Source organism: Pavona decussata, unplaced genomic scaffold, assembly GCF_977016875.1.
Source record: "Pavona decussata unplaced genomic scaffold, jaPavDecu1.1 SCAFFOLD_114, whole genome shotgun sequence".
Taxonomy (NCBI): Eukaryota; Metazoa; Cnidaria; class Anthozoa; order Scleractinia; family Agariciidae; genus Pavona; species Pavona decussata.
Window position 1 is genome coordinate 1,346,046 of NW_028145528.1, and position 19,218 is coordinate 1,365,263.

General features: G+C 39.4%; 2 protein-coding genes and 1 pseudogene across 2 annotated transcripts; all 3 read right to left on the minus strand.

The window, feature by feature from the left end:
• Positions 1-7,979: 7,979 nt before the first annotated feature.
• Positions 7,980-8,555, minus strand: LOC146470078 (uncharacterized). Its single transcript, XM_085121908.1, has one exon. The coding sequence runs from the start codon at positions 8,553-8,555 to the stop codon at positions 8,094-8,096; it is 462 nt and encodes a 153-aa protein (XP_084978034.1). The 3' UTR covers positions 7,980-8,093.
• A 70-nt stretch (positions 8,556-8,625) lies between these two features.
• LOC146470079 (uncharacterized) lies at positions 8,626-14,072 on the minus strand (annotated as a pseudogene).
• A 631-nt stretch (positions 14,073-14,703) lies between these two features.
• LOC146470080 (uncharacterized) lies at positions 14,704-16,413 on the minus strand. Its single transcript, XM_085121909.1, has 2 exons — positions 16,185-16,413; positions 14,704-15,929 (listed from the first exon to the last, which is right to left on the minus strand). Exons 1-2 carry the CDS (start codon positions 16,350-16,352, stop codon positions 15,372-15,374), a joined length of 726 nt encoding a protein of 241 aa, XP_084978035.1. The 5' UTR covers positions 16,353-16,413; the 3' UTR covers positions 14,704-15,371.
• Between the last annotated feature and the right edge of the window lie 2,805 nt (positions 16,414-19,218).

Consider the following 19,218-nt stretch of genomic DNA (forward strand, 5'->3'; position numbering starts at 1 on the left):
AAAGTGCACTTTGTTCTTCTTTTTTCACACTGACGAACGGCATTGATTTTGAGCTCTGGAGCAGTGTTTGATGATAGCAACAAAAAAACATGCTTGTTCATGATTTTCCACATTGTGGCGTCAGATCTTCTTGGAAGTCTCTTGTTTTTTCGGTCTGCACCACACATTGGGGTTTTTGGATGCAAAGGATTGTATTAAATGCGTGTGACAGAAGAAAGGGTCAAAGGAAAAGTGTTCATGGTCATCTTAGTATGGCTGGCTAAGAGTCCAAACAACATTAAAGCCTAAACCTCTCTGTCTCAACATGTTACCGTTAATCCCCCATGTGACTCAGACAAACATTGCATATCGCTCGAAGGAAATATAGCGTATTCTCTATTCTTTACCGGCAAAACGTTTGGAAAATCTGTTAGAATGTGATGTTTGTCCCCTAACTCGCACTAAGCATTGCTGTTGGGGCGAGTGCAAACCAGATTCAAGTTATTGAGAAAAATGGCCTAAATCTGTTAAAAACTCGACAAATCCGGGAAGAAAGTCTTCATTCCATTTCCAAAGTCTTCCCAGGATGTCGATAAGTGCAAAAGGTGGATGGTAGCGCGTTTGGGACAGTTCTTCACAGAAAAGAATGTAACCAGAAACACATACATATGTGCCCTTCACTGGCCTTTTATTGCAAGGAGCTAGGGTCACCAAGATCATAATTTTTGTATGTAAACTTCAGCTGCGTTTCCCACATTGATAAGCCATCACTGTACCGTGACATGCCACTTAGGGCTGAAACTAAGTGATTGATTTGCGCCAGTGACACTTTATGGTACTCCAGTGGTCTTGGGTCAAAATCAATGACTGGTGCTGCGCTTTGCTTTCACTTGTTTTGATATTTGGTGTCAGATACCCGGCGCAGGTCCTTTTTCCTCTTTTTGCCTTTGTTCCAGGGACATTCTTGGCTTGTGCATGGTTTTGACAAAATTGGCCCGTGCTTCTTAACTTGATCCAGGATGAAGAATAAAACAGCAATGACATGACTGCAGCGACCCAAGGACGAAGCTCTGCAAGGTGAATAACAATATGTTGTGAATAACAGCAACACTGTTCAAAGATAAAACAACAACCACATTGTGCGTAAGATGGGTTTTCATTGATGGCCAGACATGTGCTCGCACAAAATAATGTTCATTGTTTACAGTGTCTATCATGTCATGAACAAATCCAGAATCCACGTATTTTCTTCCATTTTTCATTGGCATATCTGTCATGTGGCTGAGTCCGTCGTCTTGGTCTTCGCTGCTTAAATTTTGAATGGATTTCAGCACGTAGTAGTGGATATGCCCATAGTTGAACAGCGATGGAATGTTCTGTGAAGGACATGCTGGAGTGGCTGGAGAACCACCCTTAAAACGTTTTGAAGGGGGCTAAAAGAAAAGGAGATGGAAAAATTATAAGGGTAGGTGGCTCTGGGTATGACAGTTTTGGCCTCTAAACCTGAGAAAGGAGATTGACTCCCGTTCAAAACTGCCATCCAAAAGTGGGAGGGAAAGGAAAAAATAACAAATTAAGTCTGATAAAAAAATGTACTTTAATGCCTAACACAGGCCAGGAAAACTACTGAAAACTAGAGCGGCCACGTGGAGCCCTAGAATAAGGGGAAAAGCAACCCCTACCGGCACGCTGGTTAGACATACGGCGAAAGCACCTAAACGAAGTGTGGTCTGGAATACCACAGAAATCGCATATAATAGCACCGGATCTGACAGGCCACCCGGAAGAGTGGCCTGGAGGAAACTGAGAGCTAGTATGATCCCCACGAAGAGACTTATCCACTTTAGAAATACGATCAAGCACCTGAGAGTACTATTTCTATATATATATTAAAAAAGCCTTAACCCATGAGCACCCATGGCCCAAGTGGTGAGAGTGCAGGTGAAGTAAAGTGTGAAGGGGTTGTTTCTTTCAATACTTGAGAAATAATATCATTCGCAATAATACTATTTAATTTATTGTTTAAGATGGCTTGACATCAATAACTTTAACAACTGTCTCACACTAGCAATATGAACCAGGCCACGCAGATACACTTTCTGACTCAATCCCCTCCTCAAGCCCACATTTGCAGGATAATGATTTGTGATATGAATGGACATCAGATAGGAGAATTATTATTTAATTAAACGCCACTTGCATCTTTATTGAAGAACTACGAAGCACAAAACCGACTCAATACTCTAAAGCCCAAATGTAAAGGTACTCACGTCAGCAGAAAAGAACTGGAAATGAAGATCACTACATTTACTCACCTCGAAGATTACGAGTCCCTTACAACGAAGACAATTGGAACAGCTTCAATGATACAGGCTTCCAACATTTCACGTCGAGTGAGAATTGGGTTCCTGATGTTAACTCTGCAAACTATGACTGATGATGTCTCCATTATGTTGCACACGGGATAGGCTATTATAATTTCAGCTTTCAAACGATCAGAAGCCGCAAGAGCTGAAAGTCTGAACGCCACTTGTTTTGACAGTGTGAAATTTACGCCATGACACGACGCTTAGCTGTCTCGTATTTTCCGTCAAAGCAATAGAAAAAAATCACTTCTTTGGAAAACCCTTGCTCATGAAGTCGAAGCAATATCTTTACAACATCTCTCATATCCACAGTTCACTATTCCTGATACTGATGGCTCAAAAATCGAAGAAATCATGCCTAACCCGGACACCAACATTCGACTTCGCCAAGACAAGCTGCTGGGCGCTAATTTGACCGGATGTGACGTCAATTTTTGTTCCATGATTCAGATACAAAAAAAGTGCCAGGCTGACCAGAGTGTTCTCCCCTGTCCCTGGATAAAGGTTATACACTGATTTTCTCGGAAGAGATCTTCATAGTTGACGGAATCCAATATACTAATCCAATCACTTACAAACTAAAGGATCTCAATGATGAAGAGATACAAGGTAGTTTTTATGAACCTGAATTATTGAAAGCAGAACAAGAGGTATTTAGAATTGATCAAGTCATCCAGAGAGATTATAAAAAGAAACAAGCTTTGGTGAAGTGGAAAGGATATAGCAATGATTTTAACAGTTGGATACCATTCAAGGACTTGAGGGATTTATGAAAAAATTTAAACTGAGTTATATAACATATATTATATCAATTGATACAGTATATGCTGTTTATTTGCCATTTTGTAGCCTAAAATATGATTGTTTCTGGCTATTTATGAATCATACTTAAAGGCCTACCTTCACCCAAGAGTCATTGCCGTCGATTGTTTTTGTTTTGAAATGATGTATTGCCCAAGTGCGTGATCTTATTGGCTGTCCGAACTCAAGTGGTTCATGCGAGTTTCCCCTACGATTCGTGCTGGAGGATAAGAATATTCGTGATCGCTTATTGCTTTCTCACTTGACTCGCGCTCAAATAAAATGGGAGGGTTTTCATGTATGAAAACTGTTCCTCGGCACGCAATACATCTTGGGTGAATGTGGGCCTTTAAAAAATTATCTATAGTATAGTATATATGGGAAACGAAAAAAGATGCAGAGGTAGACCCAGAATTTTAACTAATGAAGAGCGAAAAAATCATAAAACGGTTTATATGCTTAATAAACCTTGGTATTATGAGATCTGTAAGACAGGTCGTAATAACAAATTAGCTGGAAAATTTTGTCACTTGAAAACCACGAAACATATAAAAAATGTCAATGTCATTAACATTATGACTAAAATCATTGATATAACACATAATATATAGTTAGAAGGATTCAATTTTGATCATTCGAATTTTAACCCATTTAAAATGCACATAACAAACAAACATTACATACTGATTAAAGACTTTAACGAGTTCATGTACAACCAAACAAAACACCAATATAGAAAACACTTCTGTATGTATTGTCTACAATGTTTTAGTTCGGAAAAAGTACCCACTAATCACAAAGAAAATTGTATCCAATTAAATGGCACTCAAGCAATCAAAATGCCATCAAAAGACGACAACATATTAAATTCAATAACTTCCACAAGCAACTACCTGTGCCATTTGTGATATATGCTGATTTTGAAGCCATCACAGAGAAAATACATGGATGCCAACCGAATAATAACAAATCGTACACTGAAGCTTGTCAAAACCATACAGACTGTGGTTATGGGTACAAGGTTGTCTGTCATTATGATGACAATTACACCAAACCAGTGCAAATCTACAGAGGTGAGAAAGCTGTATATAAATTTATGGAAGCTATGTTAGAGGAGGTCAAGTAGTGTCGAAAGACAATAAAAACCAAATTCAATAAACCATTAAAAATGACAAAAGAAGATGAGGACAGATTCCAAAAAGCTGATGAACGTCATATTTGCAATAAAAAATACACAGATAAAGATGTGAGTCAGAGACCATTGTCATATAACAGGTGAAAACAGAGGATCGGCCCACCAAGGCTGTAATCTCAACTTTCAAAAAACCGATGAGATACCAGTGATATTTCACAATCTACGTGGGTATGACAGCCATTTCATTATATAAGAGATTGGTGAGATTGTAAAAAAGCAAATAATCTGTACGGTGGGGCAGTGTCTCAATACCTTCCCACAGGGGGATTCATATTGCTTTCACAAACACATATTGGAAAGATCAACTTAGGTAAATGCACCAAAAACAGTAAAAAATGTATGATATTAGAGGTTGACCTTGAGTATCCACAAGAGTTACATGATCTTCACAACGGCTATCCATTAGCGCCTGCAAAGCTTTATGTACAAAAATATGTTATCGAATTATTGTGAACAGATAAGACAAAAATATAATATTGCGATTGGTCAGGTTCAAAAATTAATTCCAACGCTCAGTAAAAAAAAACTATGTGCTTCATTACAGAAATTTACAGTTGTTTCTTGATTTAGGATTAAAATTAATGAAAGTACATCGAGCATTAGAATTCAATCAGTCACCTTGGCTGAAACAGTACATTGATTTCAATACACAGAAAAGAACTCGAGCTAAAAACAGCTTTGAAAAGGATTTCTTCAAGCTTATGAATAACTCAGTCTTTGGTAAAACCATGGAGAATATTCGCAGAAGAGTTGATGTGCGACTAGTGACTAGTAAAGAGAAACTACTAAAATTAGCTTCAAAACTAACTAACGTATCAAAAATATTCAATGAAAATCTAGTTGCTGTACATAAAATCAAAGAAACTCTGACTTTGAATAGACCAGCATATATAGGAATGTGTATTCTTGATATCAGCAAGACACTGATGTATGATTTTCATTACAATAACATCAAGCGAAAATGCGGTGACAAAGCTAAACTTCTATTTACAGATACAGACAGCTTGACCTATGAAATCGAAACACAAGACGTCTTCAAGGACTTTTGGATTGATAGAGATAAATTCGACAACAGTGATTACCCTGAAGATAGTAAATTCTATGATAAAACGAATAAGAAAGTTATCGGTAAATTCAAAGATGAAGCAGCTGGCTTAGTGATTAAAGAATTCATTGGCTTGCGAAGTAAAATGTATTCATATACCAAAGACAATAACGCAAACAACAAGACCGCTAAAGGAATTAAGAAAAATGTAATCGAAAAAGACATTAAACATGAAGACTACAAAAATTCCTTGTTCAATAGCCAGCAAATGTGTCACAAGATGAAAACGATTTGAAGTGATGCACATCAGCTTGGGAGCTTCGAGCTCAATAAAGTGTCATTGTCTTGCTTCGATGACAAATGATACATACATGAAAATGGCATGACAAGTTACACTTACAGTCATTATAAAATCTAAAAGATGTGAAGTAAGAAGCAAATGATTGAAATAAAGTCAGCCACAGAAAATCACGAAATATTACACCACACATCGGGTTGATGATCACACACTAATTCAACTGTGCTTATATTTTTTCTAAAAAAAGTTTTGAGGCAACTCACACTTAATGATCCTAGGATATTTTGCAGCCAACTTGTAAAATCTGATGAGAAAATTCACGAGCCTTTGATATGTTGATGTCATTCCGCAAGATAAGTCTAAATCCCTCTGGAGTTTTAGAATCCTTCAAAGCAAAAAGCATTTCTCCTTGTAAGGCAGAATAATACAATGTATCCTTGTTAGCATCTCCAATAGTTCTCGACAAAGGATTAGCAGACTCGATGCAATCCTCCGGTGTATCACGTTTAACTTCCAACTGATGATAACATTGTTGTCTTGAAGTATTGACTGAAATGTTTAAAGTGATCTGAACCTTCTTATATGCGGATGTAGTTTTAGAGGTTGAAGATGCTTGTAAAGCGAGCTCAGGACATTTAATGAGCATGCTTCTCTTTTCAGCCTCAATAAACTCCCCAGTTTCTGGAAATCTGCTTGCTATTCTTTGAGTGAAGCCTTCAAAGTGATTTGTGAAGGTTATGAATCTCTTCTTATTCATGGTGTAAACTTGAATTCGCTGTAATTAAAAAGCATATTAACTTTTAACCAGACAACACATAACTGAATTATGCAGAAGCCACTTTGCGATTGTCTGAAGAAATAATATGACTGTCTCATGACCTTGAATACAATAGGGCAAGTTTAAACCTGTCAGCGGGAAAGCCCCAAATAATGAGATCATCGACTTCCTGTTTTCCGAAAAAGTCACGCAATGAGCACACTGTCATAACATTTTCAACACACCCATAAGGTGGAATGGTACCCTCAAACATAGAAAATTTTGCATTAAGTTTGAACAACTTTACTTTGATATCCAGTGATTAGACTCTTCATGAGAAATTGTTTGACATGCTTTATGACATATATGGTCACCATGGAAACCATGCCACGCCCTAAAAACCTCCATTTTGTAGCCATCACGCCAACAGCAATAACTCTCTATTGAAATAACATTTGAATCTAAAACTTTTGGAGCATAGTTTAGACACTTAGATCTGTGATATCAACCTGAAACCAGAACAACCTAGCTTTGGTTTCACTTATTTATGAGGGTGCAAAACAACAAACCCAATTTCCGGCCACACCCATCACCATATTGACCTCCAAGATCCCGATAAATTCAAAGAAAAGTCCTTTTTTTAGGTTCACATCACAGATGAATTATTCACAAATGTTTGCAGAAAAAATGACTTATCTTGAATACTTTTTCAATGACAAGTGTTGAGCTGCAACATATTTGGTCAAAATCCCTTATTCGAGAAAATTGAATTTAAAAATAAAGTATGGTTATTGTGGGCTATATTTTAAAGAAACAGCTCAATCAGCTCACTAAAACTGTCCTGCAGCATAGGTAAGGCCTTCTGATTGTTGTTTCTTGTCTTTTTCTTTTTCTTTCCTCTCATGACCTTTCTCCTCTTCTTGTTCTGGTCTTGCTCCTTGCACTGTGCAAGGTAAATTCGCTCGGACAACAACAACAACAATTCTTTATTTCACCCCGTTATTATTACAACAGAAAATTTAAATATATACATACAATAGATGATAGGGGTGCTGGCTGCCCGAAATAACCTAAAAGTTAAAAATGCCAGGCAGCCAGCTGTAAGAAAAGATATTTAAATGTTAAGGTCAGGGACACAAGAACAAACACGCATAAATACACACAAAAATAAAGTTAAACAGAGTTAAGTAAATTACCAGTATATTAAAATGAGCATAATTCTTACGTTGCAAAACAGTATTATTTCTTATCTTAGAATTACAAAATCAAAATCGAAGTACAGATGTCTAGTAATCTTTGATTAAGTGCTGTTTCATTTTCTTCTTAAATAAAGACAATTTGTCAAAATTAGCTGACAGGCTCCTAATATTGCAATTTATCAAAGAGAATGATTGATCACTTTGTAGACACTCGTTGATGCCATAATTACTATGAAAGTCATGAGTACTATAAAAACCAAAGTTACTATCCAAAGGCATGTTTAGGTCAGCATCTAAGTCAGTGAGATGCGGAATATTACTAGAAGGAGTGACACTTAAAGATGGAAGAGAATTAGCCAAATCACAGGCCTTCTCACTGGTATCTGTGACACAAGTGCCAGTAGCACATTTTAAACAATACATCAAATCGTCAAAAGTTCAGTGTATAGATACTTATCCAGATTGCATCTTTTGAAGATCCTCTTTGTTAGCAATGAGGTGAACAGCAGAGTCTTTATCTTTCCTCATGAAGATTTTTCCATTTAGTGTCCAGATGAACTTAAACTCCTTATCCTTCTTTGCCTTTAAGCAGTCTTTCAATAACATTCGATTCCTTTCTGTCAGACTCTCTGCAAGATAGATCTTGTTTTTCTCGGGATATCCAAGATCTTGAGTTGTTAAATCTTTAAGCTGCTTCCTTGCACGGTAGAAGTTATCTTTGACGTCACGCTTCGGAGTCAAGGAACTGGCATCCTCTCTGAGTGTACATCCCACAAGGAATCTTGAGTGCCTCATACACGAGCAAAATAGTTTGAGCACCCACATTAACATGAGAGATGGCATCATATAATCCAAATTGAAGGACGTCTTTTCCAACAAACACCTCCTTAGGAACCTGTTGCCAGACCATCCCATTGAGGCTCTCGTTCTGGTTCTAAGTCTTCCCGTGCAAACACTTTTCAAGAAGTATTGAGGCTCTCGTTCTGGTTCTGGGTCTTCCCGTGCAAACACTTTTCAAGAAGTGCATCATCACTTAGCCTTTGGTATACTGGCTTGACGTTTGCAATTACATGCAATGGGAAGCCAGGGCCATGCTTGCAGTTTGTTTTATTACGCTAGGAGCCACACCAACTTCTAGGTCCTGTGGGGCAGTGATCATGCAGTGGGCGTGAATCATTTGAAGCACAATGAAAAAGGCTTGCATGGACTGCCTTTTTTATGCCTTCCAAATTTCCAACATTTGATCTAATGGCAATGCCATAGTAGTTTTGCATTTTATCAATCATGGCATCAGTCAGTTTTCCTTTACCTCCAAGGCCTGGATTTTCTTTCTTTAATTTTCTCAGTGCTGCTCTTACTCCCTTTTGGACATGTCTAATACATTCCTTCTTCTCAACTTCAATTCCGTCCTCTGAGTACACATTTTTAATTTGCTTGTGACTTTTACTGTCACCATCTCAGAAGAGTTCACTGTACCTCAGTTTGTCTCTCAATTGATCGCTTAAAGATGCGTTCTGTCCCCTCGGGCTCCATGGCTGGTGCAGATCCTTTATAATTTGACTTGCAATTATTATGGTCTGCTCTCCACAAACGGTACTCTTCACTGTCCTTGTCAAGGTGAGAGTGCAATTGACACTGCTTGCAAGCTGGTGTTATAGCTTCTGCATCTAACACTTTCCTGGTCTCAACAGAAATTACTGCAACACAGCCATTTTGTGAGGAAAACCCTCGATTTTGCCAGGGACCATCACATGACACAGGACAATTAAGAATCTCATTTTCTCCAGGATTTTGTTGATTCCTTATTTCCGTAGCAGTATCTGCCATGCTTTTTTCTGCAATGTCTTTCACCTGTTTTGCTATGGTCCTGCTGCTCTTGCTTAAAGGATTTGCTGCTGAGGGTGGCAGCATGTTCATAAGGGTGCGAAATTTCTTTGCACCACCGTGCCCTTTTCCTAATGATCTCATATAATAAATAATAAGTTATTGACTTATAGTGTGCTTGGTTACATTGAATATGCTCACATGCGTGTTACGGGAGAAAAATTACAGTAAAATATAGTTGGCCTGTCTTACAATATGTCGATATCAATTATAATTATTATACTTAAAGTATAAATATATTATACACAAATTATGTCTAGTTATTACAGTAATAATTTTGAAATCAAACACAACTTACTTTGAGTGCCTCTAGGTCATGAAAATTCAATATTTCTGTAACCATGTGACATGTCATGCAACTCACTTTGAAAGAAATGTACTATTTAGCGCCCCAGAGTCAAATCATTTGGAAACTAACTTTGTCCAGATGCATGCTTGACTGATACAAGTGTATCAACTAGAAATTAAGTCAGCAATGTCAAAGCTGGTGGTATGCATGAAAACAGGGTGCAGCGCAAAGATCCATGTAGCAATCGGAGCAAATGTAGCTGGTTTGCTTTGAACCTCCTCCAGCTGAAAACACTTTGCATCTGCGTTCCATTCTTCTCCGTTTCTCATTTGCTGGGAGTAACTCAGGCAGGTGCCTTTCCACAAATCTTTGGACAACTGGTTCATCAGATGGCCTTCCATGTTATTTTCCTGAGGAAAAGTCGCCAATCAAGTCCTTTGCTAAGGAAGTCGATAAATTCTTGAGATTCCACTTTTTGTGATTTGGTGACTCGTGCTCTAGAGTAAAGCTTTTAAAAATAGGTCTATCAAGAAGATAAAATGAAATATCCTACTCTATCATGTTTTGCCATAGACTGGAATGGTGTAGTAGGACTTCATTTGATCATTCTTATTCACACCATCCATGGATGTGTTGTAAGCAGAAATGATGAGTGGACAGGTCACTTTCGGAATACTTCCTTCCCATTGCTTTCTGTTGATTTCTGGTAGTTCAGGAGGGGCAGCACCGATGTACATTCCAGCAGCAAAAGCAGGCTTCTTGTTTATTCATATCAAAGGAAGCACTGGACTCTGCGACCCTGGAAAAAAAAGTTCCACAGCAAAGTATCTTATAGTCTACATACATATCTTCAATAAGTTTGCAGGAGGTAAAAGAATTGTCACAACATACCAGCTCTCCTTCATTGAAGTGCACGGCTTTGTGATAACTGAGTAGCCATGACCATGTTGCACTCTCTGCTCAGACCTTGCGTTGTAAGTATCAAACTCACAGACTTAGCCATTGCTGCTATCTGCCTTTCACCACACTTTTATTCCCCTCTTTATTGCCTTCATGGGCATATACTGTTTCAGAGAGGTTCTGGTTTGTAATAATTTGATCATTTCCCTAACCCACAGCTTGTTCATGGTGAGGTTTGTAATTGACTTTCAAGTTTGCCTTCAGTCCTCAAGGAATGGCCACACCATGTACAGTTGTCAAAGTTTTCATCTCCAGGCCTCGCCGTTTTGGAGTTCTCTGCTAAATGGATGTTGCTCCATATTTCCAAAAAACTGTTCCTAGGCATAACTTTGGCAAAAGCTGGGACACCAAGAATCCAGTCAGTGAACCAATAATCCTGCAGAGATGACAGTTGCTGGGTACTCATTGCAACAAGAAGGCCTAAAAATGCTTTTAGCTCCCGTAAGGTCACTTCTGTCCATGAACAAGGATCTTCACCTTCACCTGTTAGTTTCTCGAACAACATTGTTTAAAATTCCGTTGTCAACAAACGGCAAAAAGAAGTCAACAGGTGATGCTTCCTCAGACAAAACCCTTGAAGGTCCAAAAGGCTGTCTGAATGATGGTACTTCCATGTTACTATCTACACTAACATTGCTGGGTCTTCCACAAGTTCCACTTGCTTGGGTATTTTCCTCCTCTTCACCAATATTGATGGTTCAAAGTTGTATCCTTCCATCTAGTTTGTCAACAAAAAAGATTGCTGGTTTACAAGGTAGAGCATCACCGCCATCTTCTTAATCATCAAATCCCTCAAGATCAGGACTCATCCCTTCATTTGATATCAAATTCTTGCAAAGATTAAAATAATTTGTCAGTTGTGCTACCATGTTCTAGCCATATTGTCGAAGGTCCTTTCAAGTTTCCTGGTCATGCTATGAACGAAAGTTAAAAAAACCTTGATAAAAACAGTCAAAACCCCCTGAAGCTTCCCAAGAATTACAAAATCATCGTGGAGGGAAGCAAATATTACCGAGGGAAGGCTGGGTACTAAAAACAGGGAGTCTGCTGAGCGAAAATCTGAAGTTGCATCTGCCGTATGATATGTTGTACACTGGGCTCTAAATGATTAACTCTATTGTGGGCCTTTCTAATTTATTTCCTGCACGCAGCAAAAGTGGAGAGCTTTTCTGGCACACGAAGGCCAACATTTTGGAGTCTTTGGGCATAATTTCTGGGTGCCACTGAAGCACTTTGGTCTACCCAGGTCTCGTGCTGTGAGGGACACAGCTACAAATGTGAGAATTAAGCAGATCTTTGAAATATCTTTTTCGTAAACAAATCTACAAAATGGGTGTTTGCTTTCCATTTTCAAATATTGGATAGCATCAAACCGTGCAAGCTTATCTGGCCCCTGTACGTATCAAGGCAGTAGGTGACTTCTGCAGCACCCCTCTTAGCCACCATTTCCAGCCAGTTGTTGAAGTAGCCTTTGTTTGCCACACACTTGTGGATGCTGTGAACACCCCCAAAACACCTCGTTGTTTTTCAACCAACAAAGGTTTCACAGTCGAAAACCTACTACCACTTGGGGTCTCATTAAATAAATACCTCACCTTCTTGGACAAGCTCAGCAGATGCCCCCAGAAGATGTGGTCAAAACACAAGTTATTGTTACTTTATGTATCCATGTAGAGAAAGCTATCAACACGATCAGAAATTTTAACATTTGGGACAGAATAACACCACTATCTTAATTTCCTGTGGTCAATCAAATGTGGGCGGCTTGTGCTTTCCTTTGTAACATTCAGGACCCCATTTTATCGGAATCATCATGTACCAAATGTCATTTCTACTCACAGGCTGTGAGTTAAAAAACGTCAATGAAAAAACAAAATTATCATTATTCAGCACACTGACGCTTTCTAATCACTTTTGCAAACTGAATTGTCTCTATTTTCAGTAGCATGATTTTGAACTTGTTGTTTTCAGGGACGCACATTGTCCATTGAAAAAGTATCTATTATTTACCCAGTATACTTTGATGTTAACAATGAATTGTGAGTCCTAAGAGTAGAGAATCTCCCTACAATCACAGAAATGTGACTACCTAGCTAGGGCTAGGCTGAATTTTGCAGTCTGTTCACATGGGTAATTTTAACCTGTTTACCGAGATGAAAAATGGTGACAGTCATTCAGGCATGAAATTTAGAGAGGAAGACCGGCAAAAACTTTTCATGTTGATCGGGTGATCAAACCAGCCCAGTTAACCAGGTTCATACGAAAAGGCCCTAAGTTTTCTGCAGCAGAAATCCAAACCTTAAGGCAATTTTAAAGTAACCTTCTTGCTATATATGCAGGCAACGATCAAACACACGCCACCAACCCCCCCCCCCCCCTCTTGGCCTAATATTAACCTTATGTTGCCTTGAAAAAGAATTCTTCTGTCATTATATACATTTACTTATTGCAAAATAATCATATGCATGGCCCCCCATAATGAGCTATCCACGCTAGCATAGACTACTTGCAGTCTCCCATCTTTCTAAGAGATAGTGAAGTAGAAGAGAACGTGTGAGGAAGTGTCAGAGTCAATTCCCATGTCCACTGTCTGTTAAAAAAATGAGACTACACATAGTCTACAATGGAACGCGAGGCATCTTATGTTATTTCTCTCCGACCCACTTATCCATATTTAATGCCTATGATTCCATGATATATAACAATTTCATGACAAAAGAACTATGCATGTTATCGTATCTATAACAAAATGCTTGACTGGGATTGGCTCTCCATGTACCTATTTGCTATGAAATTTCTACGATAATATCCGCTTACAGCTGTCCAATTTAAACTTGAATTCACTTAGATTTTCTAGTTTTGTGTTGTTACTGACACAATTGGTAATTGTGCTTTGTGTCATACTATTCAGGGGGTAATCATACTATTATTTCAAATCTTTGTCACACTAAGGGCTTGGCTAATTTTAAAACACTACCCCAGTTAATCCTTGTACTACACTTAGTCCTGTTACCATTACTTATCATATCATAATGACTTACTTACTCCTAAGAACTCCACACAGAAGCATGGTTATGCTGGACAGGATGTGTTAAATATTAAGAGCGACATTAAGGTTGACACATGCAGCATACAAAGTTATTTTTATCCTCGACGTAGTCACATGCCCACACTTTACAATGGCCACACTCCACCCAATCAACTATATTTCCATCACTGGTGGGAGGATCTTTCTTGAAACAGAAAGCACAAATATCTGGCTCAATGGTTTCTAGTTCCTGTGCTGTAGTTTCTGACATGTTGGAGGTCTTCGGTTTACTTTTTCGTAGAAAAGAATCGCTTCTGTTTCTCAGCGAGTTTATTTGCAGGATATGATTTAGTTTTCCAATATTGATGATCATTGCCGATAACAGATAGTCCTCTTGCCACTGATATCGCCGAGCATACGTGTCGAATTGCTGCGTGAATGGTATCCCTACTAGGGGCACATTGGATAATATCTTTAAGTTCCACAATCACACTCAACGCATTTCTTCTTACATCTTCCATTTTAGTGCAGTTTTTCATCTCCTTGCTGATGGGAATCAGGTTTGGCAAATCGTCACAAATCTCTTCTACACTGTTGGGGGGGTTCCGATTCTTTGGAATCGTTAATAGGCTCCATCATGTTAAACACGAAGGCGCGCTATAAAAGGGCATATGCTCCTCCCCCTCATTTCGAATTCACAGAAAATTAAAAATGGCGGATTATGTGTACAATAGCGGTTAACCCTCAAAACACGTTGTCCTGCTCTTAGGAAGGAGGAATCGGCGACAAACAATCTTAATAAACACTAGAAGTTACGTCTTTATGTTAGTATAGTAAGTTAGTTAGTATGGAAATAAGTCAACAGCGTCGGCGCAAAATGTGTTAACGATGCTAGGATTCGAATCGCCCACCATTTTGGTTGATACTTGTTTACTAAAGTAATCCCTAGCGGTCGCTGGAAGGGTTTTTTTGCTCTCTATTGAGCCTACAGTGCCATTAAAAACGACTAGCAGTTTCACGTAAAAAAGTATGCCCTATTTCTCAGACCAGAGCACTGATCTTGGCGGTAAAATTCGTTTTTCGCCATTCGACCCTTTGTTTTGATTCGAAGCTGTATAGTCAAATTCAAGCGACTTGACGGTTGAAATGCTGGGTATTTGTCCTCCAGAGAAGAAGCTAGTGGAGAAGAATAAGCGGACGAATGCGAACAGAGTTCCCGAGATGCGAAACCCGCATTTCAGCCTGACAGTTAAAGTGAAGAAGGCAGACGAAGGCCGTTTGGAAGGTTTGCGACATCGGGTCGAGCATGCAAAGTCGCTTCTCGGAATAACACGAAAAACCTCCTCCACGCAGAATGCAGATCTTTTGGAAGCCCTGCTTGGCTATTTTGAATTAATGAAGCCGTCAGCAATCAGTGCAGGGTCATCTTCTGTAGCACCTTCATGTGCAATATCAAGCCCTTCCAAGCCTGTGCAGCCATCGCCGCTAACTTTGAATATACAACCAGCAGCAAGCTCGCGACCTCGAAGAGGCAGATTTATGTAAAAAATCACATGTTTGTGTGAGTATTTCACGATCTTCGGTGTCCACAGTACGGCACGCCGTCAGTATTTGGCCATCGTTTTCGAACGTCCTTGACAACACAGATTGGCATTACCTCACGGATGTCTTCAGTGTAGCAACCGAGAGCCTCCTTCCGTTGTAAATAAATAGGGTCACTCCATAACCCTTTCTTTTTCAGGATAGTGTAGAAGGCCTTATAGTCCCCTTTTCGTTTCACATGGTTTGTGAGTTGTGCCAGACCAGAGGCTCGTAGTCTGGCCGGCAGGTTTGCGATTGATAAAACGCAGGGTGTACCTCTACAGTACAAACAAAATGCGGTTTGATCCAACGGAGATGAAGTGGCTGGATCAGCATTCTCCGTAGATATCACCTGGCGTTGCAGGCTATCGAAGTCGCTTGGATCGTTCTCACGCTCGACGACCTCTTGGTTTCCTTGTTGTAATTGTTCTACGCAATACAAAGCAAAATTGATTAGGACGCTATGGCTTCCGCGCTGACTTACTCGACGCTTGTCGCAAATCAAAAATGCCAACAAAGGAATGCCTTCGCGTTCGAGGCCGTTGAAAATGACGCATAATTATCCTATACATTGCGCTATACATAAAATCGGCTGCTGCATAAATTCCTACTATAACGCTGGATTAGGACGACAACTTCAAAAATCTTTCCTTCCAACGATCAAAAGTAAGCTAAATACTAGTTGTGAGTTATGATGATGAATATTTATAAGTTATGCTCTGGCGGTTATGGAAAGCAAACGGCACGACACAATATCAAGCCTCTTCAAAGGAAACAAAAGAAATACTCAGCTTATTATAACAAGGGGATTTTTGCGCGAGCATAACGCTTTACCTGGTGTTGTTGTGTTTTTCCTCCTTGGCTTTTCGATCTTGACGATCTCGCCGTTATTGACCGCAAGCCAGCCTCTCAGTTTCTCAATAGCAGATTCATCGAGTAGGATAGTGATCTGCAGGGAATTATTTCGCATAAAAAAAATTATTGCATGATTTTAGAAAAACTGAAACACTAAGAAAGCCAAGTATCTTAAGACTAACCATACCTTTCTTGTGTTCGACTGGTCCGCTGTTTTGGATTTGATCCGCACTCCTCACGGGTGATTGACAAATGAGCTATGGGATTCCCAGGAAAGCCCTCCTTTTATAATAATAATAATAATAATAATAATAATAATAATAATAATAATAATAATAATAATAACTACTTATATAGCGCTTATCCAGTTCTGTTCTAAGCGCTTTACAAAGTAAAAATCATATTTGTGTAAAATAATTCGAAAAAAGATGAGTCTTAAGTTTACGTTTAAAAACATTTAAATTGTCGCAATTACGGATGTCGATAGGTAGTTTGTTCCAGAGTTCTGGGGCTGAAACAGCGAAAGCTCTGGAGCCATACGACTTTAGATTATGGTTGATATGACATAGGCGAAATGCGTCAGACGACGATCGGAGCGTTCTTGAAGTTGTATAGCGGCATATCAGGTCTTGTATGTAGATGGGGGACTGTTGGTGAAGAGCTTTGTGGGTGAGCAGAATTATTTTGAATTTGATTCGCTCGGAAACTGGAAGCCAGTGGAGTTCAAATAAAATAGGGGTTATGTGGTCATACTTGCGAGAGCCTGTGATCAGTCGAGCCGTGGCATTCTGTACTGACTGAAGCTTTTTAATGACATATTTCGGAACATTGTATAAGAGAGAGTTACAGTGATCCAACTTGGAGGTTATAAAAGCGTGGACTAGGGTCTCAGTGGTTGTAGTGGATAGCAATTTTCTTATACGAGAGATGTTTCGAAGATGATAGAAGGCAGATTTACAAACAGAATTAACATGAGGGAGCATCGACATAGTACTATCAAAAACGACACCAATGTTTCTGGAACATAGAGACGGCTGAATTGTATCAGATCCAAAACGAAGTGGAGGTAGAGACTGTTGAGGCCAATACTTTGAATAGAGATAGAGAAGTTCGGTTTTGTCTTTGTTTAGTTTCAGCTTGTTTAAGGACATCCACTGTATAGCGCGCCTTCGTGTTTAACAGCATGGATGTGAGTGCAAACAACAGCCCCAATAGTGTAGTCAAAGCGGTCAAAAGAGTGCACACAAGCCATACATGAGGGGCATCGTAACAGGCAGGTGCAAACAGATAAGGAAATCTGCCGCACGCAGTGAACTTTTCCCGTTTCGCTCAACGACTGAACCTCCCCACAATCAGTGTCCTTTCTTGACACAGACTTGGTTGGAACTGACTCAGCTTGCTTGTGCTGTTTCATATTTTCCCTTTGTCTTACGGTACTCTTCCCTTTCTCTGCTTTTATCCACTGCTCATAGGCATTGTCCCTGGAAATTTTCCGCAGCTTTAAGAGAAGGTCGTCAATGTGTCTATTGTTTTCTTTCAAAGTATACTTTCTTGAGAGTGCAATGGAAACTCTCCACAAACAAGGTTGTATTTGCACAAGTCCCCACTCAGAAACAAGACGCCCATTCTCGAGGTCTCCCGGCATACTCCTTCTCGAAGTAGCTAGCCATCGGTTCTGATATACCCTTCAGCCATGGAAGGACGTGCTGCAAGGAGCGCCGGAATCCTGCCTCGCTGGTCTCATTTTGAAGGCCTTTAAAGGCGGCGTAGACCTCTGCTTGTTGCTCCTTGCTTTTGACGTGCTCGGCTATCTTGCGCCGCCAACTCCAATCAACATGCCAGCTACAAAGGAACTTCTTGTCAGGCCTAGAGAAGTTAGACGCCCATGCGTTATGGTAGGCTTCTGTGTCATCACTCATAAATATTTCTGTTTTCACTTCCCCACATCTCTCCCTGATGCTTTCAAAAAACACTCTAAGGACATCGACCGATTCTTTGTTGCTAATCAGCCATTCAACTGGAATGCCTTCGTCATAGTCGTCAATCACTAGCACCGTGATCAGTTGGAAATCGTAGGAATTTGTCCTAGGGTTGCATCCACACAAACTAGCTTTGTGGCGTGTTTGACAAACATGTGCTGAAATTCAGTTTGAATTCTCAACAAAAAATCATTGGACTCAATGCTGGCGTGGCTTGAAATGTCTCCTTGGCTCTTAAAACAAAGGACAGAATTATGATCCTCCCAAGAGCTTGATGTTAGTTTTGCCTTTAAAGTTTCGCATTCGTGACCATTTAGACCATTTAGAATATGCTTGATAAGTGTTGACTTTACATTTCAGAACCAGAAATCTGTTGTAAATAGGACGTTAGATGTCCATTTTATAGAAATTGAGAGTTAGATTGCCGATAGAATCGCTTTTTTCATTACGCGAAGCAGGTTTTTCGGGTGGTCGATTTTACCTTGTGAGGCGGCTAATTTCAGCCGTCTTGAAAAAAAAAAACCCCCAAAAATCGGCTGTATTTTGAAAAATTAACCCCAGCAGGTTTGTAAAGTCATTAATATGTATCTACAGACTGAAAATGAGAGTAGGTTAGGTTTTCGATTGTGGCCGCGAATTTTTGATTTTGCTTGATTATTCTGTGCATTTGCTCTTAATGTCAGAAAGGCAAACACAAAGATCGACTCAATATTGAATGATGTTTTGTTTTCTTCGCTTCGTGTCAAAGTAATTTGGTTTTTGATTCCAAGTAATCATCATCTTACCTGTTTAACCCTTCACAGCGATCCAATCGAAAATCTTATATAGCCCTTAAGCCGTTCATTGTTAGCCGTTCAAAAATCTTCTACAGCCGTTCTTCCATTCAGCATCAGCCATTCAAAATTTTTCCACAGCTGTTCACCGTGAACCATTCAAAATTTTTCCACAACTGTTCACATTTGCCGTCAGCCATTCACCTTTGAGCTGTTGAAAAATTTTCTT